This window comes from Chanos chanos, chromosome 3 (assembly GCF_902362185.1).
Source record: "Chanos chanos chromosome 3, fChaCha1.1, whole genome shotgun sequence".
NCBI classification, from domain to species: Eukaryota; Metazoa; Chordata; class Actinopteri; order Gonorynchiformes; family Chanidae; genus Chanos; species Chanos chanos.
In genome coordinates this window covers 20,409,468-20,436,892 of record NC_044497.1, presented here as the reverse complement: position 1 = coordinate 20,436,892, position 27,425 = coordinate 20,409,468, and the positions used below count along the sequence as shown (strand labels likewise).

General features: G+C 40.5%; 1 protein-coding gene across 1 annotated transcript; it reads left to right on the top strand.

Annotated features, from left to right (window-relative positions):
* The first annotated feature begins 432 nt into the window (after nucleotides 1-432).
* On the top strand, nucleotides 433-8,331 carry LOC115807327 (leukocyte elastase inhibitor). Its single transcript, XM_030768251.1, has 7 exons — nucleotides 433-683; nucleotides 1,535-1,712; nucleotides 5,097-5,237; nucleotides 5,585-5,702; nucleotides 6,306-6,448; nucleotides 7,042-7,209; nucleotides 7,429-8,331. Exons 2-7 carry the CDS (start codon nucleotides 1,545-1,547, stop codon nucleotides 7,837-7,839), a joined length of 1,149 nt encoding a protein of 382 aa, XP_030624111.1. The 5' UTR covers nucleotides 433-683; nucleotides 1,535-1,544; the 3' UTR covers nucleotides 7,840-8,331.
* The last annotated feature ends 19,094 nt before the right edge of the window (nucleotides 8,332-27,425 follow it).

Sequence of the window (27,425 nt, the reverse complement as noted above, 5' to 3'; positions counted from 1 at the left end):
AAAGTTCCTCCGGTGCAAAAGCGCCTCATGTCTGATATGGCCCCATCTGCATCACCCCATTTGGGCACGAACTAGGTAAAACAAAAGAGATGTTAAACTAACCATGCGGCATTATAAAAAAAGTTATGCATTCGAACCATAACCATCCCTATAGTCATAAAAGCGCAGTAGGACTTGAAGATAACCATAAACCAAGTCACGAGCAGCTAATTTTATGATCATTGAGGTAACTCTGCTGTTTTTCATAATCAAGAAACCTATTTGATCTTGTTCAAAAGCGTAAATTGCGACCGATATGAGCAGATTAATGTAATTTTACTGTTCTTTAGTGGGAAAGAGTTAGATAAACTTATATACAGTGGGCTTTGTTTAAAACTTCTTAAAGTTCCAAGGGGTGTCTCCTGCCTTGGGCTGGAGATACCCCCAAGAGAGATGGCAATACGCCCTTTCTCCCCAGACAGATAAAAAGGCGAACATATTGCTAGTCTCCAGTGCGTTCTTTTTGTTTTCCGGTTGTCGCGTCACTGTACCTCGTCCCGATCTGCTCGTCTTCGTGAAGAATTGGTCCAGTTTGATCACCTCCGAAGAGCCGCGTCTTGAAGCATCGCTTAGCGAACTTTCTAAACCTCCAGACTGCCATACCTGCTCTTCCTCTTCCTCTCCTTTCCTCACTACTTTTTAGAGTAAGTAATTCCACTAGCACAATTCTTAGAATAGATCCTCTGTTTGTTTAAGCGTGCCTCTGTATAGTTATTAACAGTTCATGGTATTCAGCGTCTTGAGAAGGTGGTGAGGTCAAATCCTTATTGTTATTGTCCAGTTAGTCCTCTTCTACGTAGTTTAGAAACTGTTGCCTATTGTTAGCCGTCAATTGTTTACTTATAAATTTTGTGTGTCTCTGTATAGCGAACGCTTTAAAGTCCATCTGGAGTCGTTCCGTGTAACATAAATACTGTCTGTTTGATTGTTATAATGAACGCTCACGTTCGCATTCCCCTACTATTTGACGAGTTATTTCTTAGTCCCTGAATGTGGTGATCCAGGAACTTAAATACCTAGGAGAATTTAATTCAAAGAGTATTATTGCCCTTGCTATTTTAATACTGTTATTTACTATATGTACGGCTAATGAGGAGTTACTCTGAATGATTTATAGGTTCAGTGTTCGGAGCGCTGAGCTATTATTAGAGTTTTTTGGGATATCTATAATTTCACTGGGTTCAGCTCTGAAATAAGGTTGTGGTCACCACTAACTGATATTAGTACTAAGTCTAATATTCACAAAGGACCATTAACCAGATTTTGTCATACCATTGGCACAACAGTGCTTTTTCTTCGTGTGGTTCAGTGAGTTCAGTCACTGGTTGTTTTTAGCATAATTTTTTGAAGTTCTTTTCTACTTCCTGTAAATGCAGTTAGGACTAAGTGAATGTAATTCAGGCATGAGGAGTGTAATCAAAGTGCTATATGGTTTTGTTGACAATTATAATTTAGGTGTTTGACACAGTGCAATGTTTTTCTTTGTTCTTCTCAGAATTTGAAAAATGGCATCTCTGACAGCAGCAAACACCAGTTTCTCCCTCAACCTGTTTAATAAGATCACAGAGAACAATAAGACAGGCAATGTGTTCTATTCTCCTCTGAGTATCTCCTCAGCCCTGGCCATGGTCTATCTGGGTGCTGAGGGAAACACTGCAGCTCAGATGTCTGAGGTGAGCTTACACAGCTTCTCATTAGGAAATTTGTTCTTAAAACCCACTTATGCAGTCTTCTGAGATTCAGCAATGTTTTCTTATTTGGGATTTGTTCTTAGGTAATAACAGAATCTACGCACACTCAAGAGCACACTTATGCACATTTGAGTGCTGACATGTTTGTGCAAAATCATTTTTTATTGCGTTTTCTTCAATTCTACAGTTAGATAATATCATAGAATTTAAATTATAATAATGTTTTTTATCATTTATAATATTTTTAATAATAAAATAATTTTCATTATTTTACAAAGCATTATGGTGTGCTAAAATAAATAAACATTACATTAACACTTCATGTAACACCCCAGAATGTAGTGTATATTTATTCATACTTTTGTGCAATGAGCGAAAAGAGCAATATGAGTATATAAGTTGATGGAGACTATGATAAGTGAGCAGTAGTTTTACATACACTACTTACGGTTAAACCAGACAGGTTGTAAAGCAGGTGTGTGAGAATCAGTCAGTTTTACTTTTATATATATATGGATAAATATTAAAATACCTGGACAGAGCAGAAGCAGCCATTGTAGCCTTCTGTCCTGTCTACTACCATAGTCGCGTTGCATTGAACCATTAAAGCAGGAGCAGTAGTGATAGCTCAAGCTACTTGTTGGTTATTAGAAAAGAACTCATATTTACAAGAAATAAAGTCAAAATTGCGAGGGGGGGGGGAAAGTCGAAATTGCAAGGAAAAGAAGTCAGAATTGCGAGGGGAAACAAAATCAGGGTTGTGAGAAGTCGGAATTTCGAGAAAAGAAGTCAGAATTCCGAGAAATAAAGTCACAATTAAGCAAAATTTTTAATGTGCATAGATTTCTGTGTGTGCGCATGGCCCTGCAGTCTCATACCCTTTTATGGGGTTGGCTATGGTTTACCCATGCTAATTAGGAACAACTGGCCCGTGCTTTTAATTTACGAGGAAAATGGGATTCATCATTAAAAAAACAAAGATGCGAACAATTAAGCAAGTTAACAACACGTCATGAATCTGATATAGACTTTTTCTTGGGACATTTCTCAAGAATAAATTTAAGAAGAAATTTAGGAAGATATTGCTGAATGAGGCCCATTGTATGTGAGTTTTAATGTTAAGAATGTGTGATCTCAGACACAGTATAGTTTCTCTGTGACACAGTGTGAATACTTATAGGAGAATACATGCAATTCATATTTATTTTGATACAAACATGATACACATGAATAACTGTTGTAGCAGCAACAATCCAGTTTACATTATTATGTGTGTAATCCATATGTCAAGATCCAAGACATGACCAACAATGCTACAAATTGGGCCGCCACCAAAAAAACAAAAGAAAAATGAAAAGGTTTGTTCATCACTGACTCCTATGAGAACCTGTGATTTGTGTGTTTTTAGTTGTGGTTTTTAATGGAAAACAACCTTTCAAAACTGTGCATGGATTCAGTATTGTGTATCCTTTTTCTCATGTATGGAGCAACATTAGTATTGGTACACATCGTAACTAGTAATTTTTCCATAGCCCTCAACAGTTTCTGCCAACAGGTCATATCTTAGTTTGTTCCCGTGTTAAAACGTTCTGTGTTACACAGTCTGTAACTGAAAATAAATGAGGTCATAAAACCACTATTGAGCAGAGCAAAGATCCATCTTGCATAATCAGTGAACAAAGTCAAGCTTTCTATTTTGGTGACTATGCTATGTTGCCACAGCAACTCACTGATCATTACATAAAGACTTCTAGGGCAATATCCCGTTCCGTGATGTAAAACGATTTGCTCATCTGTTTTTGTGCTGTCTGGGTTTTACATTCTGTCTAGTATTCATGGTGGATTTTGAGAAAACCTTATCCCTCAGTGATTCACTCCCTTAGGGGGCAATTTTACTGCCATTCTCTTGAAGAGAAAAGTGATATGACTTCACCATAAAGTCTTGGTCCTCATTACAAACCTCAGTTGTCACATGGTGGTGACAAACATCCTTTTAGAATTTTCAGTTCACCTGGGCTGCCAATGTTATGTAAACTGAACAGATAAATTGATTAAACTCAGTAGTGAAATAATCATAAATATCACAAAGTGTCAAAAGTAACTTTGCCTGACTTTGGCTTGGCTTCATAACTGGCCTGCATTTATTCAAATATAGCTTGTATCACCCATTTCTGCATAAAAGTAATACTAGTAAAACCTGAGATATATCCTGATGTATTTGACATACTTGCACAGTTAGCACTGCTCAGCTCTGTGTGTTTAAACACTGAAAAAACGGTTGAAAGTTCATCAGAAGGGATAGTCTAATTTAGGGTAGATCCATTTGGACTTGATTTGTTGGATCTGTTCTGTGTTATCTTAGACCGGAGAATGCATTCAGTTGTATTTAAGGGACCATAAGCAGAGCTTTACGACTAATAAACTGTCTGTTGTAGAGTCAATAAAAGTCCATCATAAATGTTATGGAAACTCTACAGTTCTACAGTTCTCACTGGAGACCCATAAGTTCAGAGGACCATTAAGACACTCAGAGTTGCCGTATTGCCTTGTGTTTTCAGTGGTGAAATGAATTTTACAAACATTTCACAAACACTCACATGGATTTACAAGTGACATTCAGGCACCATTGAATTTACCAAAGTGCCACAAATGTTTACAACAAAAGTTAGATGATAAATTTCCATTAATGTTTATCTGAAATAGCAATGTGTTTTGTGTGGTTAAAGGTGTTGGCTGTTGGTGAGTTTATATAAAAATTAAACCCCAAAAAATATGACTGGAAAAACCTGAGGCAACTTAGGTTTTTCAAATAACCAGATAAGAAAACTCAAAAATTGAAATAAAGTGTAGTTTAAAAGACTGAATATGTTTGTTTACTTGATGTTTAGACATTATGTTGCCTTAAAATTTCTGATTTTTTTGGGTTTACTGTCCAGAATGGGAATATCGGGTTAAAACTAAATGAATAATTGGCAGAAGAATATGCATTGTCTCATGTATTTTTGTATGATTGTTTTTACTTGCAACTTCTACTGGTGCTCTGCTGCCACTTGGTGTCAAACAGCTGTCTTCTACCTGAGCGTGAGGCTTCATTTGTATGTGTTGGTGCTGACAAAAGGAACTTTTGGTTTAGATGTGTGGAGCTATAGATTTGTCTAAATTATTGAAAAGTTTATACAAATCTTTGGTTCTTGTACTTTAGAAATTACAGCTGCTTATTCTGTTTTGTTTTTGACAGTGAGCTCATACACTTATTACATTAAATGGGTCTTGTTCTCTACTTTACTGCTGGGAGGAGAGCCTAGTATGTTTGAGCTGAAAATTTTACATCAGATGTTTGATGCAAGTATGTATGTTTGTTCTCAGTCTTTGCACCTGAACAAAGCTGAAGAAGACATTCATGTGGGCTTCAGCAAGCTCCTTAGTGAGCTGAACAAAGAGGGAGCACCATATACCCTGAGCCTGGCCAATCGCCTGTATGGAGAGCACTCCTACAAGTTTATTGAGGTGAGATTTATAGTTAAGACTTGTAGACTTTTGTAGTTAAGATGGTAAAAGAAATGCTCAGATGGAAATGTACATGCTCTTCTCAAAGGATTCTCATAGCTCAACCTGTATCAGTTTTGCAATTTCCATTACTCAGCCCAATGCAAAGGACACCTCTTTAAACTGAATAGAATTTGTTGCTTTTTCTTTTTCCCATTTTGTTGCTTTTTCCAGTTCTCAACTAATCCTGCTTTCTGCAGCATACCTTGCAAGGCACACTTTTAAATCTTACACAGTTTGATTCAGTTATGTTCAATAAATTTTTTGTTATTTTTTTTATTTCTCTGATTTTGTGGAAATTCTGCTAGAAATTTCTGAATGACACCAAAACACATTACCAGGCTGAACTTGAAGCTGTAGATTTCAAATCAAATGCAGAGGCTGCCCGCGAAAACATAAATGCCTGGGTACAGAAACAGACACAAGGTCAGTTTTCTCTTTGGTTTACACACAAGCCTGAGTGTATGACCTGTATTCATTCTTTATTTTCAACCAGTTCAGCCCATTTTCTAGATGTTTACAAAATCATATTTGCCAGGTGCCTGTTAGTACTATTTACTATCTATGTGTATTCAGGTGATAATGTTGTACTCTCCTGCTCTCCCACTCTTGGCAGTGGTTTAATAGATATTCATTGTCTAATGTCCTATAGGAAAAAGATCATGGCAGTCACCCACTCTATATCTCTAAACCCAACATTTTGTACAAAATAATCAAGAATTTTAAGAGAACATTAGGTTTTCTCTTACACCACGAAGCCCATTTTTTGTCAGAAGGAAACCTTTCAATTTTCTCCTCATTTGAAATTTACTGATATATTTTGGTCAGTCTATCACAGAATTATAAGATGGACCACTGGTTAGGATCTTAGGTGACTTTTTTTTCTTTTCTTTTTAATTTCAGCTCTTGTCCAGGGGTCTAACTGGGAAAATGTCTTCCCATCAATAGAATTTCCTGTTCAGATCATATTTAAAATTATAGCTCTGCTATGTTGCTGACAACTAATTGTAACGGTCAACTTCATCATAGACAAAATCAAAGACTTGCTGCCTGAAGGAGTGGTCGATGAGCTGACAAGACTTGTCTTGGTTAATGCCATCTACTTCAAGGGCTCCTGGGACAGGAAATTTAAACAGAGTTCCACTGAAGAAGTTCCTTTTAAGCTGAGTAAGGTATAAAATAATGAACATTTTTGTAGACATCCTGTCATTTTCAGACATGTTCCATGAAGAGGCAAGAGACTTTTCATTGGCTTCTATGCGCAATATTTGAAGACATTCCTTACAACAGACAAATTTCTTAGTAACTGAAAATTTTTCTTTGCAGATTAGGACTAATTTTACTGTTGACTTTAATCCTGTAACATGTCTTTATTGGTATTTTTATGTATCTGTGGAAACACTTTACCTCAAACCTTTGACTTGTTGCTGGTAAACGGTCAATTGGATGTATTTCCTTAATAGTTACATAAACTTTTTTTAAACTGTGCTGGAGTATGTACAAATAGACAAATAGACTTACACTGTGCATATTGGCAGGACTGATGTTTATATATAACTTTTAACCTATAGCAAGTGCCGCTGAAGTAGCATTTTACTAACAGCACCGCCATAAAGTCTAGATATAGTTCCAAATGTAAAATTTGTGATGTGATTATACTTTTCCGTTCGGTGTTTTCTGGTTTATATGACTGCTTTTCTACTTAGAAAGTCTGTGTATTGTACAACCTAAACATGCTTCTGATAAATCTATCAACTGTTTCCAGAATAAGACCAAACCAGTAAAGATGATGCGTCAGAAAGCTCAATTCCCTTTGGCCTACATCCCTTCACTGAACATGCAGATTCTGGAACTTCCTTATGAAGGCAAAGACCTGAGCATGCTCATTATGCTCCCAAACGAACTGACTGACAACACCACTGGCCTTGAGAAGGTAAGATTGTAACATGTAGTCCATGCTGTTTGGCCTTGCTGAATTGTGCAAGTGTGAAAACTGGTTTTAGGTCATACTTAAGACATCCTACAATAGACAAGGGTCAAATTCCAAGTTTATTCTTATGACTGTGTTTGCTGTTTCGGAGGACTTTGTTCAGTTTTACCCACAGGCCTGGATTACCCACAGACTGAATTATCCTCTGCCTTTTGTTCTAAGCTGGAGCAGGAGCTCACCTATGAGAACTTTGTCGAGTGGACGAGGCCTGATATGATGGACACGCTGGTTGTGCAGGTGGGCCTGCCCAGGTTCAAGTTGGAGGAGATGTATGACATGAAAGATCTTCTGATCAGCATGGGCATGGTGGATGCCTTTGACCAGCGTAAGTGTAACTTCTCAGGAATGTCACCCAACGATGATCTGGTGCTGTCGAAGGTGGTCCACAAGTCCTTTGTGGAGGTGAATGAGGAGGGCACTGAGGCTGCTGCTGCAACTGCTGTGGCCATAATGACTAGGGGTCGTGCCCTTCTACGCCCAGAAAGGTTCATTGCAGATCACCCTTTTCTCTTTTTCATCCGACACAATCCCACTCAGAGCATCCTTTTCTGTGGCCGCTACAGTTCTCCTTAATCCTCACCTGCTGCTGCAACATGCCAATCTCTGCTGACAGGACTGATTAAGAAATGTCAGTGTATGTTTAAAATGTTTGCAGGACCATGCAGACCATGGAAGAAAACCAAGTGTTGACTGACTTCTGAATGATAAAGAGATCTTTGATAGAGCAAATATCAGTTTAGTCAGTAAGAGAGTTCAGTGCTACATTTAAAGTGCCCTCCATGACTTTATGTTTTAGTCTCTATACTGGTTAAATGCTTTAATACTCTTTGCTAGAAACAGGAATGAAGTACTTTTATCTCATACATGTCTTTCAAAACTCCCATAACATGCTAATAAACAAATACACATTTTATTTCACACTTTTTTACTCCAAACAATCCAGTTTTAAAATAAAAGGCATTTATCGTTGTAGTGATGAGTGTCAGGCCATCATAGTTGCAGTGACCTGATGTCATCAGTTTTTGTGTTCTTGTCAGTTAGTAGAAATAAAGCAGGTAAAATGGACGAATGTGTTCACAAGTTCCTCTTTTCTAAATTGCTCCAGCACATGACATAGTGTCAGAAGTGGCTGACTGGACACCTACGAAGTAAAATGTGGCAAAGTTTGGACCACCAGAACCTTTTGACTTCACCCGTCCAGCTGAGTGGCTGATGTGGTGCTGTCGCTTCGATCGCTTTCCAGTGGTGTCAAAGCTAGACAAGGACAGCGGGGAAGTGCAAGTTAAGACGCCTCTCTATGCTATGGGAAGAGAGGCAGAGGCAATATATGACTCTTTTGTGTTCGATAATGTCAAGGGGCACTCGGACAGTGACACTGAAGGGGTTTGTCCAGGGTTCAACTATGCAACATAATAGCAAAATTTAGCGATCATTTTGTGTCTAAGCGGAATGTGATACATGAAAGAACATGCTTTCACAAGCGGGTGCAGAAGCCCAGAGAGATGGTTGAAGCTTTCGTTAGAAGTTTGTACGAGCTGGCACAGTACTGTGAGTTTGGTGGGACTAAAGACGAACACATCAGGGACAGAATTGTTATTGGCATATCAGACAATGATATCTCAAAAGCTACAGCTCGAGCCAGATCTCTCGCTTGAAAAGCCTGTTCAGATAGCACGTCAGAGTGAACAAATAAAGCAGCAGAACGTGAGCTTGTGCGCGGACTGTGCAGTGGATGCTGTGAGACAAGGGAGACGGCAGTTCCATGCTAAAAAGAGTGGCAACGACGGACAATTGGCGAAGAGAGGATGAATGCAGTGAGTAAAAACACCCCATTACCTGTTCTCGCTGTAATAGTCAACATGTGAAAACACATCCCTGCCCAGCCAGGAACAAGAGGTGTAGAAAGTGCAATAAGATGGGACATTTTTAGGCAGCATGTCAAACAAAAATGCTGAAAGAGGTGGCTTTTGCGTCCAATAGTACAACAGACAGAGGGGACACATTTTTCCTTAGAGCAGTACCCTAAGCTACGCCAGCCACAATTGAGCATAATTGATTCAGAAAATGAGTGGCTTGTGGAGTTACCTGTAAATGACAGCACTGTAGAATTTAAGATAGACACAGGGGTAGACATCACTGTAATGTCACACATTTGCATTTAATAAATTGGCGCAGAGCCCACGGCTGGTCACAACAGGGCCAAAACTGTGCGTCACCAGTCCCGGTGGCGAAGTGCACTGTATAGGCAAGTTCCTGGCCACAAGTCAGTTCAAAGGACGGAAATACTGGTACTGGGTAACCGTCATAAAGGGGCCATACTCTAACAATCTGCTGGGACAGAGTGTTGCCAAGAGGATGGGTCTGGTTATGAGAGTCAATGGCATTGAGACAGACATGCTTGGTGATGTGTTTGGGGATATGGGTCTGCTTAACTGTGACCCTGTCAAAATTGAACGAAAGGCAGACACTGAGCCCTATACTCTAGCCACGCCACGGCATGTCCATTTTCCCCTCCTGTCAAAAGTTGAGGCAGAACTGAAGTGCATGCTGGCCCTGGAATCTCCAGAAATCTTCCAAAGACAGATGTCAATGCTGTTAAAGGGTCACGAGTGAGTTGTTGTGGTGATGGACGACATACTTATCTTTGGAGCAACCATACATGCCGTTCTGTGGACCATAAGGGACAGTAGCTTGAAGCTGAATAAAGCTAAGTGCCATTTTGGCATGTCAGAAATACAATAGTTTGGCCATATTACTAGTGCAGAGGGCATGAAGCCTGACCCTAACAAAGCCATCACGCAAAAACCAAGTCCAACCAATGTTGAGGAGCTTCGTCAGGTCCTTGGTCTCATCAACTATGAAGGGAGGTGCTGCAGCTGCATCCAATCACAGGCCTGCTCAAGAGAAAGAGTGAGTCAGTATGGAGTGATGCACAAGAACAGGTGTTTGGCAAGGTTGAAGACATGCTCGTGTCAGCCCCAGCACTTGCATATTACGATGCCAACCAGAAAACTGTCTTGCGCAGATGCAAGCAGCTACGGCTAAGGGAACGGCGTTATTACAGGAACATGATGGAGGGCTAAAGCCAGTGGCATTCTGCTCCCGCACGCTGTCTGACTCAGAGAGGAGATACTCCAGAATAGAGAAAGAGTGCTTGGCACGTGTGTGGGCATGCAAATGTTTCGCACGCTATGTGCAAGGCATGGACAGTTTCCGTCTGCAAACGGACCACAAACTACTGGTGCCCCTCATAAACACATATGACTTGGACAAAGCCCCTCCAACGTGCCAATGGCTCCTCAAAGGCCTTTTAAGATTCAGTTTAGTAGCCGGACACGTCCCAGGGAAACAGCTGGTCGTTGCCAATACCCTCTCTAGGACTGATTTGACTGATATGAGTGACGGGGGCACAGACCCTGAGGTACAAGCATATGTGGAGTCAATAGTAGCTAACGCACCAGTCTCATCACAAAAACTCTGTGAAATCTGTGCAGCCACGCAACATGATGGAGAGCTGCAAATGATCATAGGTTTCATCAGGAATGGATGGCCACCGAAGACAATGCTGTTTCCATCTCTGCATGGATATTACTCTGCACCTCTCTGAAACTGATGGGTTGTTGTTATACCAAGATAGGCTTGTCATTTCTGCTACACTGAGATCTGACGTGCTGAAACAGCTGCATGAGGGACACCAAGGATTGACAAGGTGCCGATCACGTGCGAGGATGTCAGTGTGGTGGCCATGCATCAGTGCTGAGATCACACAGACTGTGTCAGCATGCAGATCCTGTATTGAAAATAAACACACTCAGAGACGTGAGCCACTCCTTACCACACCTTTATGTGGGGGCCCCTGGCAGCGCATCGCTGCGGATTTGTGTGAGTTAGAGAGGCAGAATTATCTCATTGTGACTGACTACTACTCTCAGGATATTGAAATAGCTCACCTGTTTTTGACATCTAGCCCTCAAGTCATCAACAGTCTCAAAAGCCTGTTTGTTAGATGGAGAATACCGCTGGGACTGGTGAGTGACAATGCCACACAGTTCACATCTGCAGAGTTTCAGGACTGGGTATGGGTTTGTACACTGAACTACTAGCCCTTATTACCAACCAGGAAAATGGTACTGCCAAGCGAGCCGTGCAAACTAAGTGCATCCTGAAGCAGCCTGACCCACACCTTGCTCTGATGTGCTACAGAGCAACCCCTAGTGCTGCAACAGTGGTGAGCCCAGCTCATGGCTGGAAGATATTCGAACTACATTTCCTATGCTGGAGGAGAAACTACAAGCTGCTCCTGCAGACAGACATCAAGTCCAGCAAAAGGACATCCAGACCAAGTCAGCTTACCAGTTCTTCCATGACCGCCGTCACTCTGCGCAACTTCTTCCTGAACTACATTCTGGGCAGGACATCAGAGTGAAACTGGATGGGGAAAAGGGGTGGAAAACCTCTGCTAAAGTCAATGGCAGGTGCAGAGAGCCATGATCTTACCTGGTGAAAATGGACAATGGTGCAGTCATGCGACACAACAGGAGACATCTACAGGCTGTTCCAGAGCCTGCTGATCCAACAGACCAGCAGCAGCTGCAGTCGGAGGAGCCTCCAGTGCAGCTGCCCAGCAGTCTTCTTCCTGTGGTTAGTCCCAGCCACAGAGACAAGGCCACTGACCAAACACCAACAGATCCAGCTGTGGAATGTGCATCAAAGTATTCAACTCCATGCAGGGCTGTGCAGATGACATCCAGAGGTCATGAGTTCAGGATCCCTCACAGGTATAGAGACACCTAGACACAGTGTGGCTCAACCTCACACTTTGTTTTCCTGCTTTGTAAAGTTGCTTGTGTGAGGGAGAGATGTGAGTGTGAGATATTTGACTTTTAGACTAATGTCATATGTTATTGGTAGTTATTTTAGACAAAATGTGATGACTGACATGATAAATGGAAAATTATATAGAAATGTCTGAGATCATATTATGTGGGTGATGCTAAGGTTACGCATCAACCACCCAAGGACTGTTCTAATTGTTCTACGACCCCAAATAAGAACAGCAACTATCGAGGACAGAATAATCCCTACGTTGCTGCAGATGGAGGGCAGTCTACCCCAGTCCTAGAACTAAAGACTGTTAAGTTCATGAGATTTATGTTCATGTGACAAGATGTGCATCTCAGTTTAAGCATTTGAGTCTCCAACCACTAAAGGGGGGAGATCAGTGGCGGCTGATGGTCTTTACAATAGGGGAAGCACAGTTTAGGCCTTCGTCATAAAATTAGTCAATTATTACATTTGTTGTTATTTATATGCGGATTCTGCCTTCCTTTCTTTTTCTACGAAATAGTCTATTACCCTGTCATTCCTGTCAGATTCTTTTCTGTAGACTTGACTACTTTCCTCTCAATGGCCAACAGTACATTTTCTGAGTCAAAGCACTTCCAGTCAGCCAGTTTACTTTGTCATACCAGGAGAGGTGAAATGATCGGTCTTTGCTCCCTGATTTTTGAACTAAATTAACGTTGGGCGTTGATCTGCCCTGCCGTTTAATTCTGAGTCTATCAAAGAACTTCGCCAAAATCAGGTCGACAACATTAGCAACATCTACAGTTTTGAACCTGCTAGCTAGCTAGCTGGCTAGATCCTCTATGACCTAGCTTAAAATCAACCGTTACCAAAGTGAAACGATAGCGAGTGACAAACTCAAGAACTCTATATTTTGAATTTTATTAACATTATGTACAAACAGAAACGGCATAGCAAATAACAGAGAAAATGAGCAGAAGCTTATGACTTTCACTGCCAACACTCCATAGATCGAGCTTGAATTCCGCTGATGCCGGTGTAAAATTTTACAACGCTGTCAGTCATGTTCTTTGCCATGACGTTTAAAAGAGTTCCTCCAATCATCATATATAGCAGTCCGGTGTGGTATGACATGGAACAGTATGAAATCTGGAACGGGTACATCCGGTTAAACATTTCGTGCATCCGGTTAGCCATTTTCATAGGAAATACGTCAAATTCTGCTGACAATACAACGGTGCATTGCAAAATCAAAGTGGGAAAATCAATCGCTAGACACACTACCAAACTACAAATTCACGACAATAATTCTGTTCGTATAGACATCTAATGTACATCCCATATCGTATCGTCTACAATTAGTTTATTGAGCCAAGGTATAGGGGCATCTGTATTAGCGGCTCGGTTAGCCAAATGTATTTTAAAGGGATTAGATACACCACAAAAGTGGGATTTCATTCTTTCACACTTTACTTTTTGTAAGTATGTTGTATCTTTAACAGCCGTGTCACAGTTTGGTGCCTCCAAATATGACAGTTTACGTTAGCAACTGCAGACAGAATCTGACGCATTTCCTGTGAAAATGGCGAACCGGATGCACCCGTTCCAGATTTCATGCCGTTCCATATTTCATACGACACCGGGTGGCACAAAAACCAAGCCTGCTGTCCAATAAACGTGCAGAATTTTTTTTCAATGCAAAAATCGCTTTCACCAGTCCCATTGACTCCCATGGAAGCCGTGCGTCCGGAAATGATGTTTTAAAAGCATATTGTCCAATAAATGTCAAGCTTTGTTGCACTGAAAACAAAGCATATTCTGAAGTGCCATTGAACCCCAGAGACGCACAGCGTCAGTGGGTTTAAATGGGTTGTGCTTCCACAGGTTTCTATGAGAAAAAAATCACTTTAGCTTATGACGACCTGCGAGAAATTAAAGCTGAACGAACTAGCCGTGAAGTTGAACACTTTCTAGACCTAAATATTGATTTGTAATAAGAGAGTTAAGTAATGTAAATACAATATTACATATTTAATTGACGAACTTTCGTGATGTTTTAGAGGAAGCTCGGCTTCCCGTGTAGTCTTAGAGCAGTCGCCTCTGGGGGAGATGTAGTGATGAGTGTCTACAGGCCACCATAGTTGCAATGACCTGACATCATCAGTTTGTGAGTTCTTGTCAGTAGAAATAAAGCAGGTAAAACAGACGAACATGCTCACGAGTTCCTCTTTTCTAAATTGCTCCTGCACGTGACAATCGTGAAATGTTTCTGATTGTCTAACAACTGTTACAAATCTCAAACCACCAGAAAGTAGAAAAAGATTTAGTGGAGATTCACTGCACAAAAGTGCAAGAGATCACAACAGACGTCTTGCACCATAGCAGATAACATTGTTTTAACAAAGTATCAAGTTGAAAAAAAAAAAAATAATAAAGCCTAAATAAATGTCAATAACCATTTTAGGTTTTGACAGTTTATCATCATATCCTTGTTTTGTAATGACATATTCTTCAAAATGTGCAAACTGAAAATGTTGTTATGCCATAGGGCATAACATATTCAGCCATTCAGAACAGCCTGAACTGCTGTTTTCCACTCACTTCCCTTATTCTCACTAGTTTATATTCACTCTAAAGATCAAGCTTGGTGAAACAGTGAAACCCTCCGAGCTGTTCTATGGCAGCTGGGACCCAAGGGAGTCGATAGCGGTACTTCTTGTAATCGCACCGAGAACTCTGTAATCAATGAAAGGACACAGACCCCCACCCGTCTTCTCAAAACAGACAAAGGTAGCAGATGCTGGGGATGTTGATGGTTGAATGAATCCTGGTTGAATGAATCCTTGTTGAATGCATTGTTCCATCACATCGGTCTCTTTGAGAGACAGGGGAGGTTCAGGACAAAGGAAAATATTGATGATGACAGCCCAATGTCCAGGTCGTGATTTCCCCATCCTCCCAAGATGTTCCCATGGTTGAGTTGTGATGTTGTAGCCAGTGTAAGCAGAGGATGATGGGATGTACGAGAGCTTCCCCTCTTAGTTTCCCCTCTTGTGTTTTTTTTTTTGTTGTTTTTTTTGTCAGTGTGCATTACAATAACAGAATAAAACAGATAGAAGCCTACAAAAATGCACAAGGATAACATTTCAGTGAGGAATTATAAGTAAGGAGAATCAGCATTTCGATTTGTTGAAGGATGACCCTAACAAAGTTAAATGCAAACTCTATATGCAAGAACTCACTTATCATTCATCAAACACGGCTAACCACTTGAAACGTGTAGGTTTTATTTCGGGCAATGCCGTGAGTTTATTTTAAACTGTTTATTCATTCACAAGTTCTTTTTAATGTTTGAAGTTAAATTTAAAAAATTGGGCTATAAAAGCTTGATTTAAACAGAAGTACATGTGTAATGCCTGTCACATTATTCCAACAAATCCAGATGGTTGTCTGACATTAGGCTGTCGGGAATTCAAGTAGGCCACAATTCAAATCATATGCAGCTGTCTTTTATTGATTTTTTAAATGCTCAGAAATATGTTCCCATGACTCTGTTGCATTTGAATATGTTAATGTGGTTGAAATCATCACTGAAACGCATGCCAGTGGATTTTCTGATTGCCAGATCTGTCTGTATATTTAAAAAAAAAAAGGACAGAATAGTCGAATCTTCGTATTGAACAGCCAAATCCGATTCAACTGACAAAATTCTGAGTGGGTACAGCCCTGTGATGTACTGTGGATGGTAACACCAGGCAGGTGTGGATAAAGTAAAAGAGAAGTACTCTTGCCAAAAAAAAAAAATTAAAATGATAACCATTTTTGTAGTGACTATTTTACTGTTACGTAAGTATTTTTCAGGAGGGATACTTTAACTCTACTTAAGAGTACTCTTTTTAGCAAGAGTACGTCTACTTTTACTTTATCCACCCCTGACATCAGGAAGATATGGTTCTCTCGATGTTCAGTTCCCACAGAACAGCACAGCCTCTACAGTGACAGGACCAGGACACCCAGAGGTGGGGCCCTTGCTGCAAGACAGTTCCCTGTCAAATCTGGATCTGGAGCCCCTACTATGACAGATGCCCCCGCCACAACTGAAACCCTCAGCAGGGCAGGAATTCTGTCACAGTTTGGAGATTCTTGATACGTGTGCGGATTAGCTCAGTTTATTTAAACAAAAACAGACTTAACAAAACACTTCTTGAAACTTACAGGGTTCAAGGTTCTTGAAACAGACTTCTTGTGTATTTAAAAACACACACACTGGCAACATAATCCCATAAACTACATGAGGGAAAACTAGGAGTATTTATACAGAGCAGAAACCAAAAACAGGTCCAAGTAATGTTACAATCAGGGCATGAGAGAGAGAACCAGGGCGTGACACTACTACTGTTCAGTTTTACTAAATGAGATATTTTTCAAAGCTTAAGTTTTACTAATAGGATAAGACGTATATGATAAATGGTAGCTATCAGTGGCAATGTATTTACATCTAAATATAGTCTTTAGTTTTAAACAACCTCAGGTTTAAACCCTGCACACATTTGGATTCTGTGTCAGTGTTGTAGTCAAGACCACCTAAATCAAGACCAAGTCATGACCAAGACCAGAGTGTATCAAGACCAAGACAAGGCGAGACCGAGTCAAGACCAGGACCAGAACAGTGCGAGTCCCACACTGTGTGACACACTTATGATAAAATGTGGAACATGCAAACCATAGGCACTTCTCAAATTGATCTGAAAGATCCACATTCCCATAAAAACACCCACATACAAACAGATACTAAGAGCTGAAATCAACATAACCTTCTTTATTTAACACTCCTTTTCCATGTTTTACCATCAACCTAACAATACAATTTTTTGTGGAAGCATCAGGTTCTCCGGGTGACTCTTGTCTTCCACTAGAAACCATCATTAAGTACAGAATCTATCAAACAATTGTTCAATACTAAAGTCTTCACTTCTCTTTGTCTTTTCTTAAACAATATAGTAGCCTAAGTTTTTTGTTGTATTTGAACCAACAACAGGCCTTGTTTAAATGTATGCAATTTGCTAACCACATAGCTAAATCTAGAAAGTAGAACAAAGAATGCCATACATTCAAAATTAAAAATGCAGAAAACCTGTAAATACCTGAGATATATTGAAGCTTGTGGACTCTTTCAACAAGTACAATACAGTAATACAAGTAATATAGTAATAATATGTGAAACACTGATGCTCAGAAACAATCAGGGTGTCAACTAAAGACAAGAGTCTTCTCTGTTTTACAGATTTAAGTCTGCCTTTAAATGAATGTGTCAGCTTCAAAAGAGGTCTGACCATCTCCACTTATATTTTTTCAAAGCAACATAAGACACCTAATCCAAAGAGCTAAAACATTCAGTGGCCTCACTGCAGGTGTTTCAGTCATAAATTCATAAGTTTCATTGGGAGCAGTTTCAATAATGATACTGAAATGATTAATGATATTCAAAAATAAAAGGACATTTGTTAACCTTATGTGTTCCTTAGTAATTAAAGTTGCAGTTGTGTAAACTCCCCCCCCCCCCCCCCCCCCTTTTCACCCTTCCTTATCTCTATCATTCTCACTCAGCCTCTCTATCCCCATTACCTTTGATCCCGGTTCTCTCTTTATGGCCCAGGCTCCCTACATTCAGGACCAATGCACACCAAAACAGAAACCTCTCACTGTAACACCTAAAAGACACCAGGCTCGATGTTTTAGCGCAGCAACCCCTAGACCATTTGGTCAAATGCTGATAATGTTTAATTGCGAGGGAGACTAGGTCACCTCGGGAGGTCAGTTTCCCTGTGAGAATGGAATTCAGACCATGTCACAGGCCCCATCTGCATTGCTCTGCTCGGGCACAAACTATGTAGAACAAAAGAAAAATGAAACTAACCATAAGATATTATCAATTAAATACGCGTATCGAGCCATAACCATTCCTATAGTCATAGAAGCGCAGTAAGAATTAAAAATCACCACGTACCAAGTCACGAGCAGCTAATTGTATGACCATCGGTGTAACTGCTGTTTTTAATTATAAGAAACCATATTTGGTCTTGTTCAAGAGCACAAAATGCAGCAGACATGAGTATGCGGATGTAATTTTACTGTTCTTTGATGGAAAAAAGTTATGTAAAATAATTTCAACCAAGCTCAAATTAATACTTCCCAAATTCCAAAGAGTGTCTCCTCTCTTTAGGCAGAGACACCCCCCAAAAGGATAGCAGCACTCCCCATCTGCAAATCAGATAAAATGCCAGACTCTCTGCTATCCTAAGGTTACGCTACGCTATAGTTCAGCTTTCAGTTCCGACACAGTTCGGCTTAGCGTCAGTTGGGCTCCGGTTGTATCAGCCGTAATGTGTTGACCTGTCCTGCTCGTCTCCGTGAAGAATCAGCCCAGGCTCACCGCTACGGAAGATCCGCGATGCTTAAAGACTTTCCTGGCACTGCCACAAAGCCTCGCTCTCGGTCTCCTATTGCCAAACTCGGTAACTCCGGTCTCTCATACCTGAATGTGGCTGGGCCTGCTCTTCTTCAAACTACAGAAAAGAGGATTAAAATGTATTCGACATATCTGAGAGGACTCAAACAGGGCAGGCCATTGCCCTTCAAAGTGGATTACAGGTGGTTTCTGAAGAGTTACATATTTTCTGTGCAATAAGAAGGCTTTTGCCATCTTCTCATTGATGGTTTTATTGTTGTCTTAATTCTTAGACTCAGAAAGAGGAGCCACCTGCTACTTTTCAAAGGTCTCATCTGTTTCAATTATAGGATGGGGAGGGAAGTAATTGACTTCTGACTCCTTTGCCTTTTTTTAAGTTCTGGCTGGAGTTCTGTCTTCGACTGACTTTCTCTTCAAACAACTTACGTTCAGCTCTGGTAGTCTGAGATTTATAGCCTTGGCCTTGTAATTACTGATGTTGTATTTGAGGCTGTTGTGCCAACTGTATAAACCAGTGAAGGATACCAGGCCTCTGCAACCTGCTCCCTTTGCGCAGCTGAAGAATATGCAGCAGACACAAAAATGTGCTCTGCCAGTTTATCCTAAATCTAGGATTTTCCTCCCAAATTGTTGAGAATGGCTCCAACCTTCTGACACGCTTCACCTGCAGCTTCTTGAATGAGCTCAGTGTTTGCAGAGAGGGTAGATGTCTCAAACTTAGATGGCCTGGGTTGACTGGGGATGAAGGGAGGAGGTGCTCTCAGGAGAAGACAGAATGACGGTGTCCTGTGTCATCCTCTGACAGCTCAGTAGAAATGTTAATGTCAAAGCTCTTGTGGATTCCTACAGCATTCCAAACATCTTCATATTCCAGTCTATTATTTGGGATGGGGTTGAGAAGTTCCACCTTTACTGTGTTTTTGTCTGTAATTAGGATGAACTGAGGGAAAATTTGCTATGCTGAAAATACTATGAGATCGGGCAAGCATTTCAAAACTGTCAGATGTCCTAAAAAAATAAATTTTTACCAACGTATTTTTTACCTATTTCAAGTTCATGCAGTGTACTAGTCAGCATTTTGCCTGCTCTGTATGCTATGCTTCAAATACTACACTACTGGGCATGCAGTTCAAAAGTTTCGTTTGTCATCATGAGTAGAAAAGTAACAATGTGTTGGTCAATTTAAGTTTAACAAGAGCCAGACAGCTTTCCTGTGGGTGCATGCTTTATAGGTAATGATAAAGCTCAGAGGCATACTGTATCCAACAATTTCAGTGAGGAAAGAGAGGAAGACATATATATACGAAAGAAACAGTTTAAAAATGGTAAGACTGTGGTTAATGCAAGCTGCTTCCTTCCCTCAAAATGAAACAGAACATATTCCTGAAGTAGAGACCCAAGTCTTTAAAAAATACCTTCAACAGGAGGTTGCAAAGTAAAACTCTCATCAAACATGATACCCAAACAATAGAAAGAGGACACCCTCTTATTTTTCTTAGAAATCCCAGTAAGGACAGAGAGAACTACTTTAGAGCCAGTCTTCATTTTGAAGATATGGACACATTGCCTTGCTCTGGTCTGTAGTTAATATGAGCTCCTTATGATGTAGCTGAACCTGGACAGACCTGAATGCAGACCACTAATCTTCAAGAGCACTTTTCAATCAACCAATGCAAAATAAAACATCCATCTTGCATCAAGCCTGATGCACAGAACAACTACAACCTGCAATTACAAAATATTGCCCCAGACCTGTCTTAACATACTGGCTCTTATCCAAAGATCTGACAAGCAAAAATTCTTACATTTGCCCAAAGACAATGACCGACCTTGCTAGAGTTCTCAATGGTGGTTTACAAAACCCAAGAGGCATATTCCCAGAAGTCCCTAGGGGGACACCCGAGCAATTTTCACCTATTAAAAGAAGCAGGAATACAGCCGAACTTCATGTGTCCTATGGCTCATACAGAAGTAGGCATGGTAGAGCTTCTAAAAATATAAAGGCTTCCTTGACTTTAGTCTATATGGGAATTTTTGTTGACAGACCATATATTTATAGGTAAATGAACTTTTTTGCTTTCAGCAAACGTTCCACTGTTTTCTGGTGAAGAGACCACAGGAACATTTTGCATTTTTTGTAGTTCAAAGACAATGACCTCAGCAAAGAATTAACAGAATACATAATGAGAGAGCATGTCTTCGGGAATAGTCCCTCGCCAGCGTTTGCAGGGGCAGATTTAGGTGTAACCCCCAGCTGGTAGTGAAGGTTCCATTTTACTGACTTTATACCTTGGACTACACCACCTTGGGCCTTTCACCCAAAGATATACTTTAACACAGTAAGTTTCTACACATTGGTGTTACACTGAAAAGGGCTCCCCTTGGTTCTCTCAATGACTGAATGCAGAGATGTGATTTTCAGAATAAAAAAAATATAGCTTATTGAATCAGTGAAGAGCTGCAAAAAAATTATAATAAAGTCATAATTTATTTGCACACTATAAAGTATTATAAAAGGAATAAAAACTGACAGTATGTAAATATGGAAAGTGTAGAGAATATAATTATGGTTTACCAACAGGAGGCACTATGAGGAGGGAGTGGGGGCGTTGGCTGCGCAGGGTAGCTAAGGGACTTGCCAAAGGCACCGTCACCTACCACCATGGGTGCTCGTGCAGATCACTCACACTGCAAAATAAAGTGCAAAAGTGTTCAGTGGAAAGTAACGCAGCAAACACACAAGTGTGGACAAGTGTGTGGGTGCAGGGAACCTCCTAAACAACCGACACCCCTCTGCCAGCACAACCGACCACCACGCCGACCCGGCAAGGTCCTAGAGCGAATAAAAGAAGAAAACCAGTTGGCTTATTCGAACAGTTAATTTCAATAAATAGCTTGCTTAAAAAACATACCGATAAGAGCAGTCAGAAGGAACAACCTGGCTACCTAGAGGCCAGGAAAAACTGGTAACGCAAGCAAACAGTAACTTCTGAACAGTTTGATAAATAAGCAAAACAATAAACAACAAAAATAAACTATAAACAAAGACAATGGGCAAAATGGTAATTAAAGAGCAACAGTATCAGAAGGTTAGCCAAAATGATAGGCAAAACAGCAGCTGACAACTGAAGTCTAAAATAAAACAAAACATGCATTTAGCGTCTATATTCACAGTGAAATAAGATAAAACTGAAATTACCTCGGAGGCCATAGCGGTCCGTCCTATGTTACCATAACTAATCAGATTGCTTACATTCCCCAGTCAGTAAGTCAAGCTCACTCTCTCAACAGGACATCCTTCGTGTCACTGTACATACCGGCCTACAATGCCCTAAGAGACAGTTCAGCTTGTTAGCGGCCATATCTGGAAATGATAGACATGGGGAGATTGGTTTAAACTCCCTACCTTCTTAAGCGTGCATCTTGCCATTACCTCAGCTTGTTAACGCTCAGCCATGAGAGAACTGCTCAGGTAGATTCTCTTATATCAATGCTGGTAATTGGCCAATGAGCCACGTAAAGATGAAACCACACCTTCCCAAACTAAGTTTGTGTGAGAGGACAAACGGGAAGTAGCGAACTGAATGAAAATGAAGCAGCCTACCTGTCACATAGGCATGGGCGGGGGGTTCGCCCAGGGTGCCATACAAGCTAGAACCGCCACCAGTCGTTACCATATACGGTAACGCCCCACTGTAGATGCCGCAGACATGAGCACTTTTCCTTCTCAAGACCATGCTGCTATTGAGCTTTTCAACTTTGGGTCCAATATTGGCCTGTTTAGCATGAGGGGTGGAAGTAACAAAACTTAACTGATAAAAACAGAGGTGATGAAAATGCATGTGAATTGAAAAACAGAGTGATAAAAATGGATGTGAAATGAAAATAGAGAGATAAAGTATCAAGTGATTTGATTAAAACAGTTGTGATATGATGAAAACAGAGACATATTTCATCATTTACATACATCGTTCATCAATAACAACACAAAATTGCCATTTATCATTTAAGGAAAGCAGCCTCAAGAGTGGAAGTAATAAATTATTATATGATAAAAATGGAGATGATGAAAATGCGCGTGAATTGAAAAATAGAGAACAGATGTGAACTGAAAAAAAAGGGATATATAGGCCTAGTCAATTGATTTGATAAATGACCGGTGAACCGACTGAGGCAGAAGGAAGGTGATGTTACAGAGCAATCAGTTGTTGCGGTCTGCATCGCCGCAATGTGTAGTTACATTTCTGGGGAAATGCGCGTCAGGCTACAGCGCAGGGTACGCGGCTATGCAGAACCTACGGCATAGATTCGACACAGAGGTATAAAGTAGCTTTAAGGCGGCAAATTTTTCTCTCCATCCAGATCTCACTGCCAGGAATCACGACCATGGCCACGAACTCCAGCAGTTGTTTGATCTGTAAGTTTGACAGCTATAGCATAAAAAAAAAAAAAATGTTTTTCACCAAATGTGGCTACCCTGTTGAACAGGCTGGGTAACATTAGCTAGCAAGTGGAGTTATTTTTATTGAGTTAATTTATAATCAGCAACATAACTAAGCTAGCTAGTCAGCTTAAGCGAAGCTCTGACACCCATGGTCAGTTGCATAAGGACAGATTTAGACATAACTTTTTTCAGGCTTGGTAAAGGCATAAATTCACCAGTCGCTTAAAAATGATTTACTAGTAGCTAACTCTAACCTATACATACTGTATTTGCAGATGGAGGATTATTAACGTTAGAGCAAGGGAAGTTATTCATGGAAAGAAATTTTAATTATACACAGTTATGATACCTGTACCAATTTCATGTTCACAGCCCTTTCATATAATGTTAGAGTACTGTCAGGGTCATCACCATTGCATAGATAAATAAATTGTAAAATATTTTCTGTGTTCTCTTTCAGCAATGAACAGGGAGCGAGTGGCAGGGTTGTTGGAGGAAGCAATAAGAATTATCCAAGTGGACATTCACTCTGCAGGAGATGGGGCACAGCATCTACGAGAGACATCAACAGATGCAGGAGGTGTGAGAGAACAGTTTCCACAGAGGTCACTGACATCTGCTGGAGGTGGGAGAGACCAACTACCACAGACAACAGGTGCAGGAGGTGGGAGAGACCATCTACCATCGAGGCCATCTGCATCTGCTGGACGTGGGCGTGGGACACAACAAAGCCCATCCTGCAGACCCAAAAATGCAGGTATAAAGTATAAATTGAGTAGCCTGTGAGTAACTTTTATCTTGTCAGCAAGTTAAAGTTTTGAGTTTTGTTTTATAGACATTTATTTTACACCTGATATGATTACAGCCAAATGTTAGGGTTAGCCAATCAGAGGCATGCAAGCGCTTTCATCACATGGAGCAGAGTGTCACTCCCATCCCTCCCGCTGATCCAATCTAGTACCAACCGTATTTGAATATTCATAATGAGATATCTTGGTGCCAACAGAGCGTCAGAGTCCCACATGGGCAAGTGAGGTCAGGTGTAGAATTTTCCACTTCTAGTGTCATGTTGGTGTTTAGAAAGTTTCGGATTTTTGAGTGAGGGATACTCAAGCTGTGTAACATGCTATACACTGAATTTCATACAGAATATTATGATTGGTACAAGTGAACAAATAAGATATTAATCTACTGAAGAAATATATCACAACAAATTTTTTAAATTTGATTAACTTTTTTTCACTCAGATGAAGTGAAAAGATTGTTTCACCCCAACTCAGTCCACCAAAGAAGGACTAAATCAGCCCTGGTCAGGAGCAGGGTCATCCCTTGGGTTCACACATTTTGCTGTTTATCTTCAGTCAAAGCCTCTGCAGTGGCCTCATCTGCTGAGAAAGCAAAGCTAATCAAGGCAGGGTTGGGCATGGCCTGCATTGTGTTTCCAGGTATATAGTAGTCTAGTTTACAAAGTAGCTGATATAATATTGCCTCTCAAAAAAATCCAGTAGCAATGCCGAAGAGTTGAACTATAACTCTCTCTTGTCTATTCTCTTGTGTCTTCTTTAGACAGGGATGGAGATTCAGCAGAGGGCAGTTTCAAATAGGGCAGTTTCCAAAACTTAAGGAGGGGGGAGGGTTTGAGCTCTTAAAATGAGTCGGTGGTAATAGCAAAGCCTTGGAAATTGTCAAATATCCAGACTCAGGATACTCTGCTAAGTACATCAGAGAGCAGGCTTTTGTCAGATCTGGAATCATCTATATCCGCCCTCTTCAACAAGATCTGGATAACACTGTGGCCCCGGTATGGGTTGGCATGCACACGTTCATATATACATAGGGAAGGGGGTGCCAAATAGGTGTTATATTTTACTGGTGTACCTATATTACTGTACTCTCCCACAGCCTTGCACGGGTTAATCTGTCATTGGATTAATATCTTGCTCTGCATTCTGCTTTGGTCCTAGCAGTTGGTCCAACCCATATAATGTGCTAATTGTAATGTAAACAACAAAGCTTTAATTAATATTAAACTAGGTCCAGTCTCCCACTACAGTGAAGAGCATACATTACATGGAATATTTCTCAAGAGATACAATCCACTAACATGCTACAACTTGTCAAATGAACCAACAAACGTATATTAAACAGAGCAATATGTCAATGGTTGAAATTTGGATCAGTTAAGGTCATTAAACTTGGGGTCATATTGTTTCTATCCTACAGTGGAAATATGCATGACAACTTGGACCAACAGAACAGTGGTGAGTGGGGCTCTGGATTAGGTATTATGATTCAGTGGGGATTACAAGTCTCACGTTTATATTGTGTTATAAAGGTGCTATCAGTTAAGTCATTTGTTCATTTAAAGAGCTACTCAAGCTATTCCCAGCACATTAAAACAAATGCTAAGGATAATTGTAAATGCTTTTTCATGCAGGTCTGCTGAGAATTGTAAATCCTTACTTAGTTGTTGTACTCAGTTGTTATTACATGTTGAATGATTGAAAGCAACTTCATGATTTGTAATGTTAATTCATCATTATCTTTTTTTTTTATTACTAACTGCTTGTATTGTTGAATTAAATTATGCAATATTTTTGACATCATTCAGAGACAGAGGTAGAGGCAGTGCCAGATATTGTGGAGGAACCGTCAAGGATCAGTCATCTGGAGGCCATTGAGATGATGAAAATGAAGTTCCAGGTGAAGCTCAAATGTATGCAATGCTTTGACTTAGGGGTGTTGACACCCATAAACATACAAGGTTCTGGAGGTCTTCTAAGAGGACAGATTATGTGAGATGCCAGATAAAACTCAAAAATATTTTGATGTAGGAATGTATCTATAGCATAAGCAGATTTTCAGGTGTAAATAAAGGGGACATCTATCATTGTTTAAGTTCCCTTCTGATGATTTTTTTATCTAGTACGCGATCCAGATTATTACGTTCTAGCTGCAGAGCAAGCTCTCATGGAGTTTTGCTTCGATAAAAGGGATACACACATCAGTGATCCTCCTCTGAGACTGAGAGTCAATCTTGCTGATGTGGAGGAAAGGGAAAGAGGGATAGTGTCATTTTGCAAGAAGAAGCAAGAGTGGTCTTCCAGCACGGAGGCAAACGTTACTGATACCGTTTATTGTGTGTATTATTCAAGAAATATTTAGTGATGAATGTCTTTAAGATTTTTTTATTTCCTTCAGGGGATGTTGCCACTGGGGATGGGGTGGATAGACACTTTCTTGTCAACTGCAGTGGACTGCATACAGAATGGACTGAACCTTAATTTTGGAGGTGAAGATCATTTAATTATATTGAGTAGATGTAGGCCTGCTGAGAATATGTATACATATACATACATATGTCAAGGCCTCTCTGGCCTTAGCCGTGCACTTTTACATGTTTTATTTGATGGAGATGAAGAGACAGCTCCTGTTAGCCCAGAAGATTGCCCTGATATGGATGTTAGGGGCATGATCGAAATGGTCAGTTTTAACTATAATTGTTACATTTTCAGTGTAAAATTGGAAGTGGAGAAAGTGTCCTATTCAGTAAAGAAAGTTGAGCATTATTAGTAAGAAAACAATGTAGTCATGTCAAGCCCCCCATATTGAAGTTGAGATGGGATTAACCTATGGCAAGCGTTTATATTAAAACAGTGAAAACCTATCAGTGCCCATGACTAGCATCAGGTAGGGGGCTGGAGGCTGAAATGTAAACCTCCCTTGTCAGATAGAGCTTTCACTTGCCTCCCAGCAAGAAGGTCTCGGGTTCGATTCCCAGCCAGGGTCCTTTCTGTGTGGAGTTTACATGTTCTCCCCGTGTCTGCGTGGGTTTCCCCCGGGAGCTCCACAGTCCAAAGACGTGCAGGTTAGGTGAACTGGAGACACTAAATTGCCCCTAGGTATGAATGTGTGTGTGAGTGTGTTTGTCTATGTGTCTGCCCTGCGATAGACTGGTGACCTGTCCAGGGTGTTTCTCCACCTTTCGCCCTATAAGCGCTGGGATAGGCTCCAGCACCCCATGGCCCTAATTAGGATGAGCGGCTTAGATAGTGAGTGAGTGAGTCATAAATCCCCTAATTCCCAAAGAAACAACTGGCACACACATACTCACCAAGAAAATGTTGTCGGGGGTAGTGTAACATGCTGTATTTTTTCAAAGGGTGACTGGTCTTTGCTTGTTGAAAGTTTCCCTTGGCTAGATACCACCATATGCTGAAGGCAACAAAGATGCTTACCCTATGTAGTCTGTGTTCCTCAAGGATCATCATACCCCTAAGTTATCATTAGTAATAGTGAGGTCTTGCCTGGCTTGTGAGGGTGTTGGCTTTTCTGTTACAAAGTTGAGTTAATGCTGCCCACATTTCTGATTTTTTTTTAATTAAAGACGACAATTTTGTCCCAGGGTTATGGTGTATGAATAGTGAGCTTTTCTTTGGA

Coding starts and splice junctions, on each gene's coding strand:
- LOC115807327 (XM_030768251.1), top strand. CDS start 1,545: ATGGCATCTCTGACAGCAGCAAACACCAGTTTCTCCCTCAACCTGTTT. Junction 5,238..5,584: donor ACTCCTACAAGTTTATTGAG/GTGAGATTTATA, acceptor AAATTCTGCTAG/AAATTTCTGAATGACACCAA. Junction 7,210..7,428: donor ACACCACTGGCCTTGAGAAG/GTAAGATTGTAA, acceptor TTTTGTTCTAAG/CTGGAGCAGGAGCTCACCTA.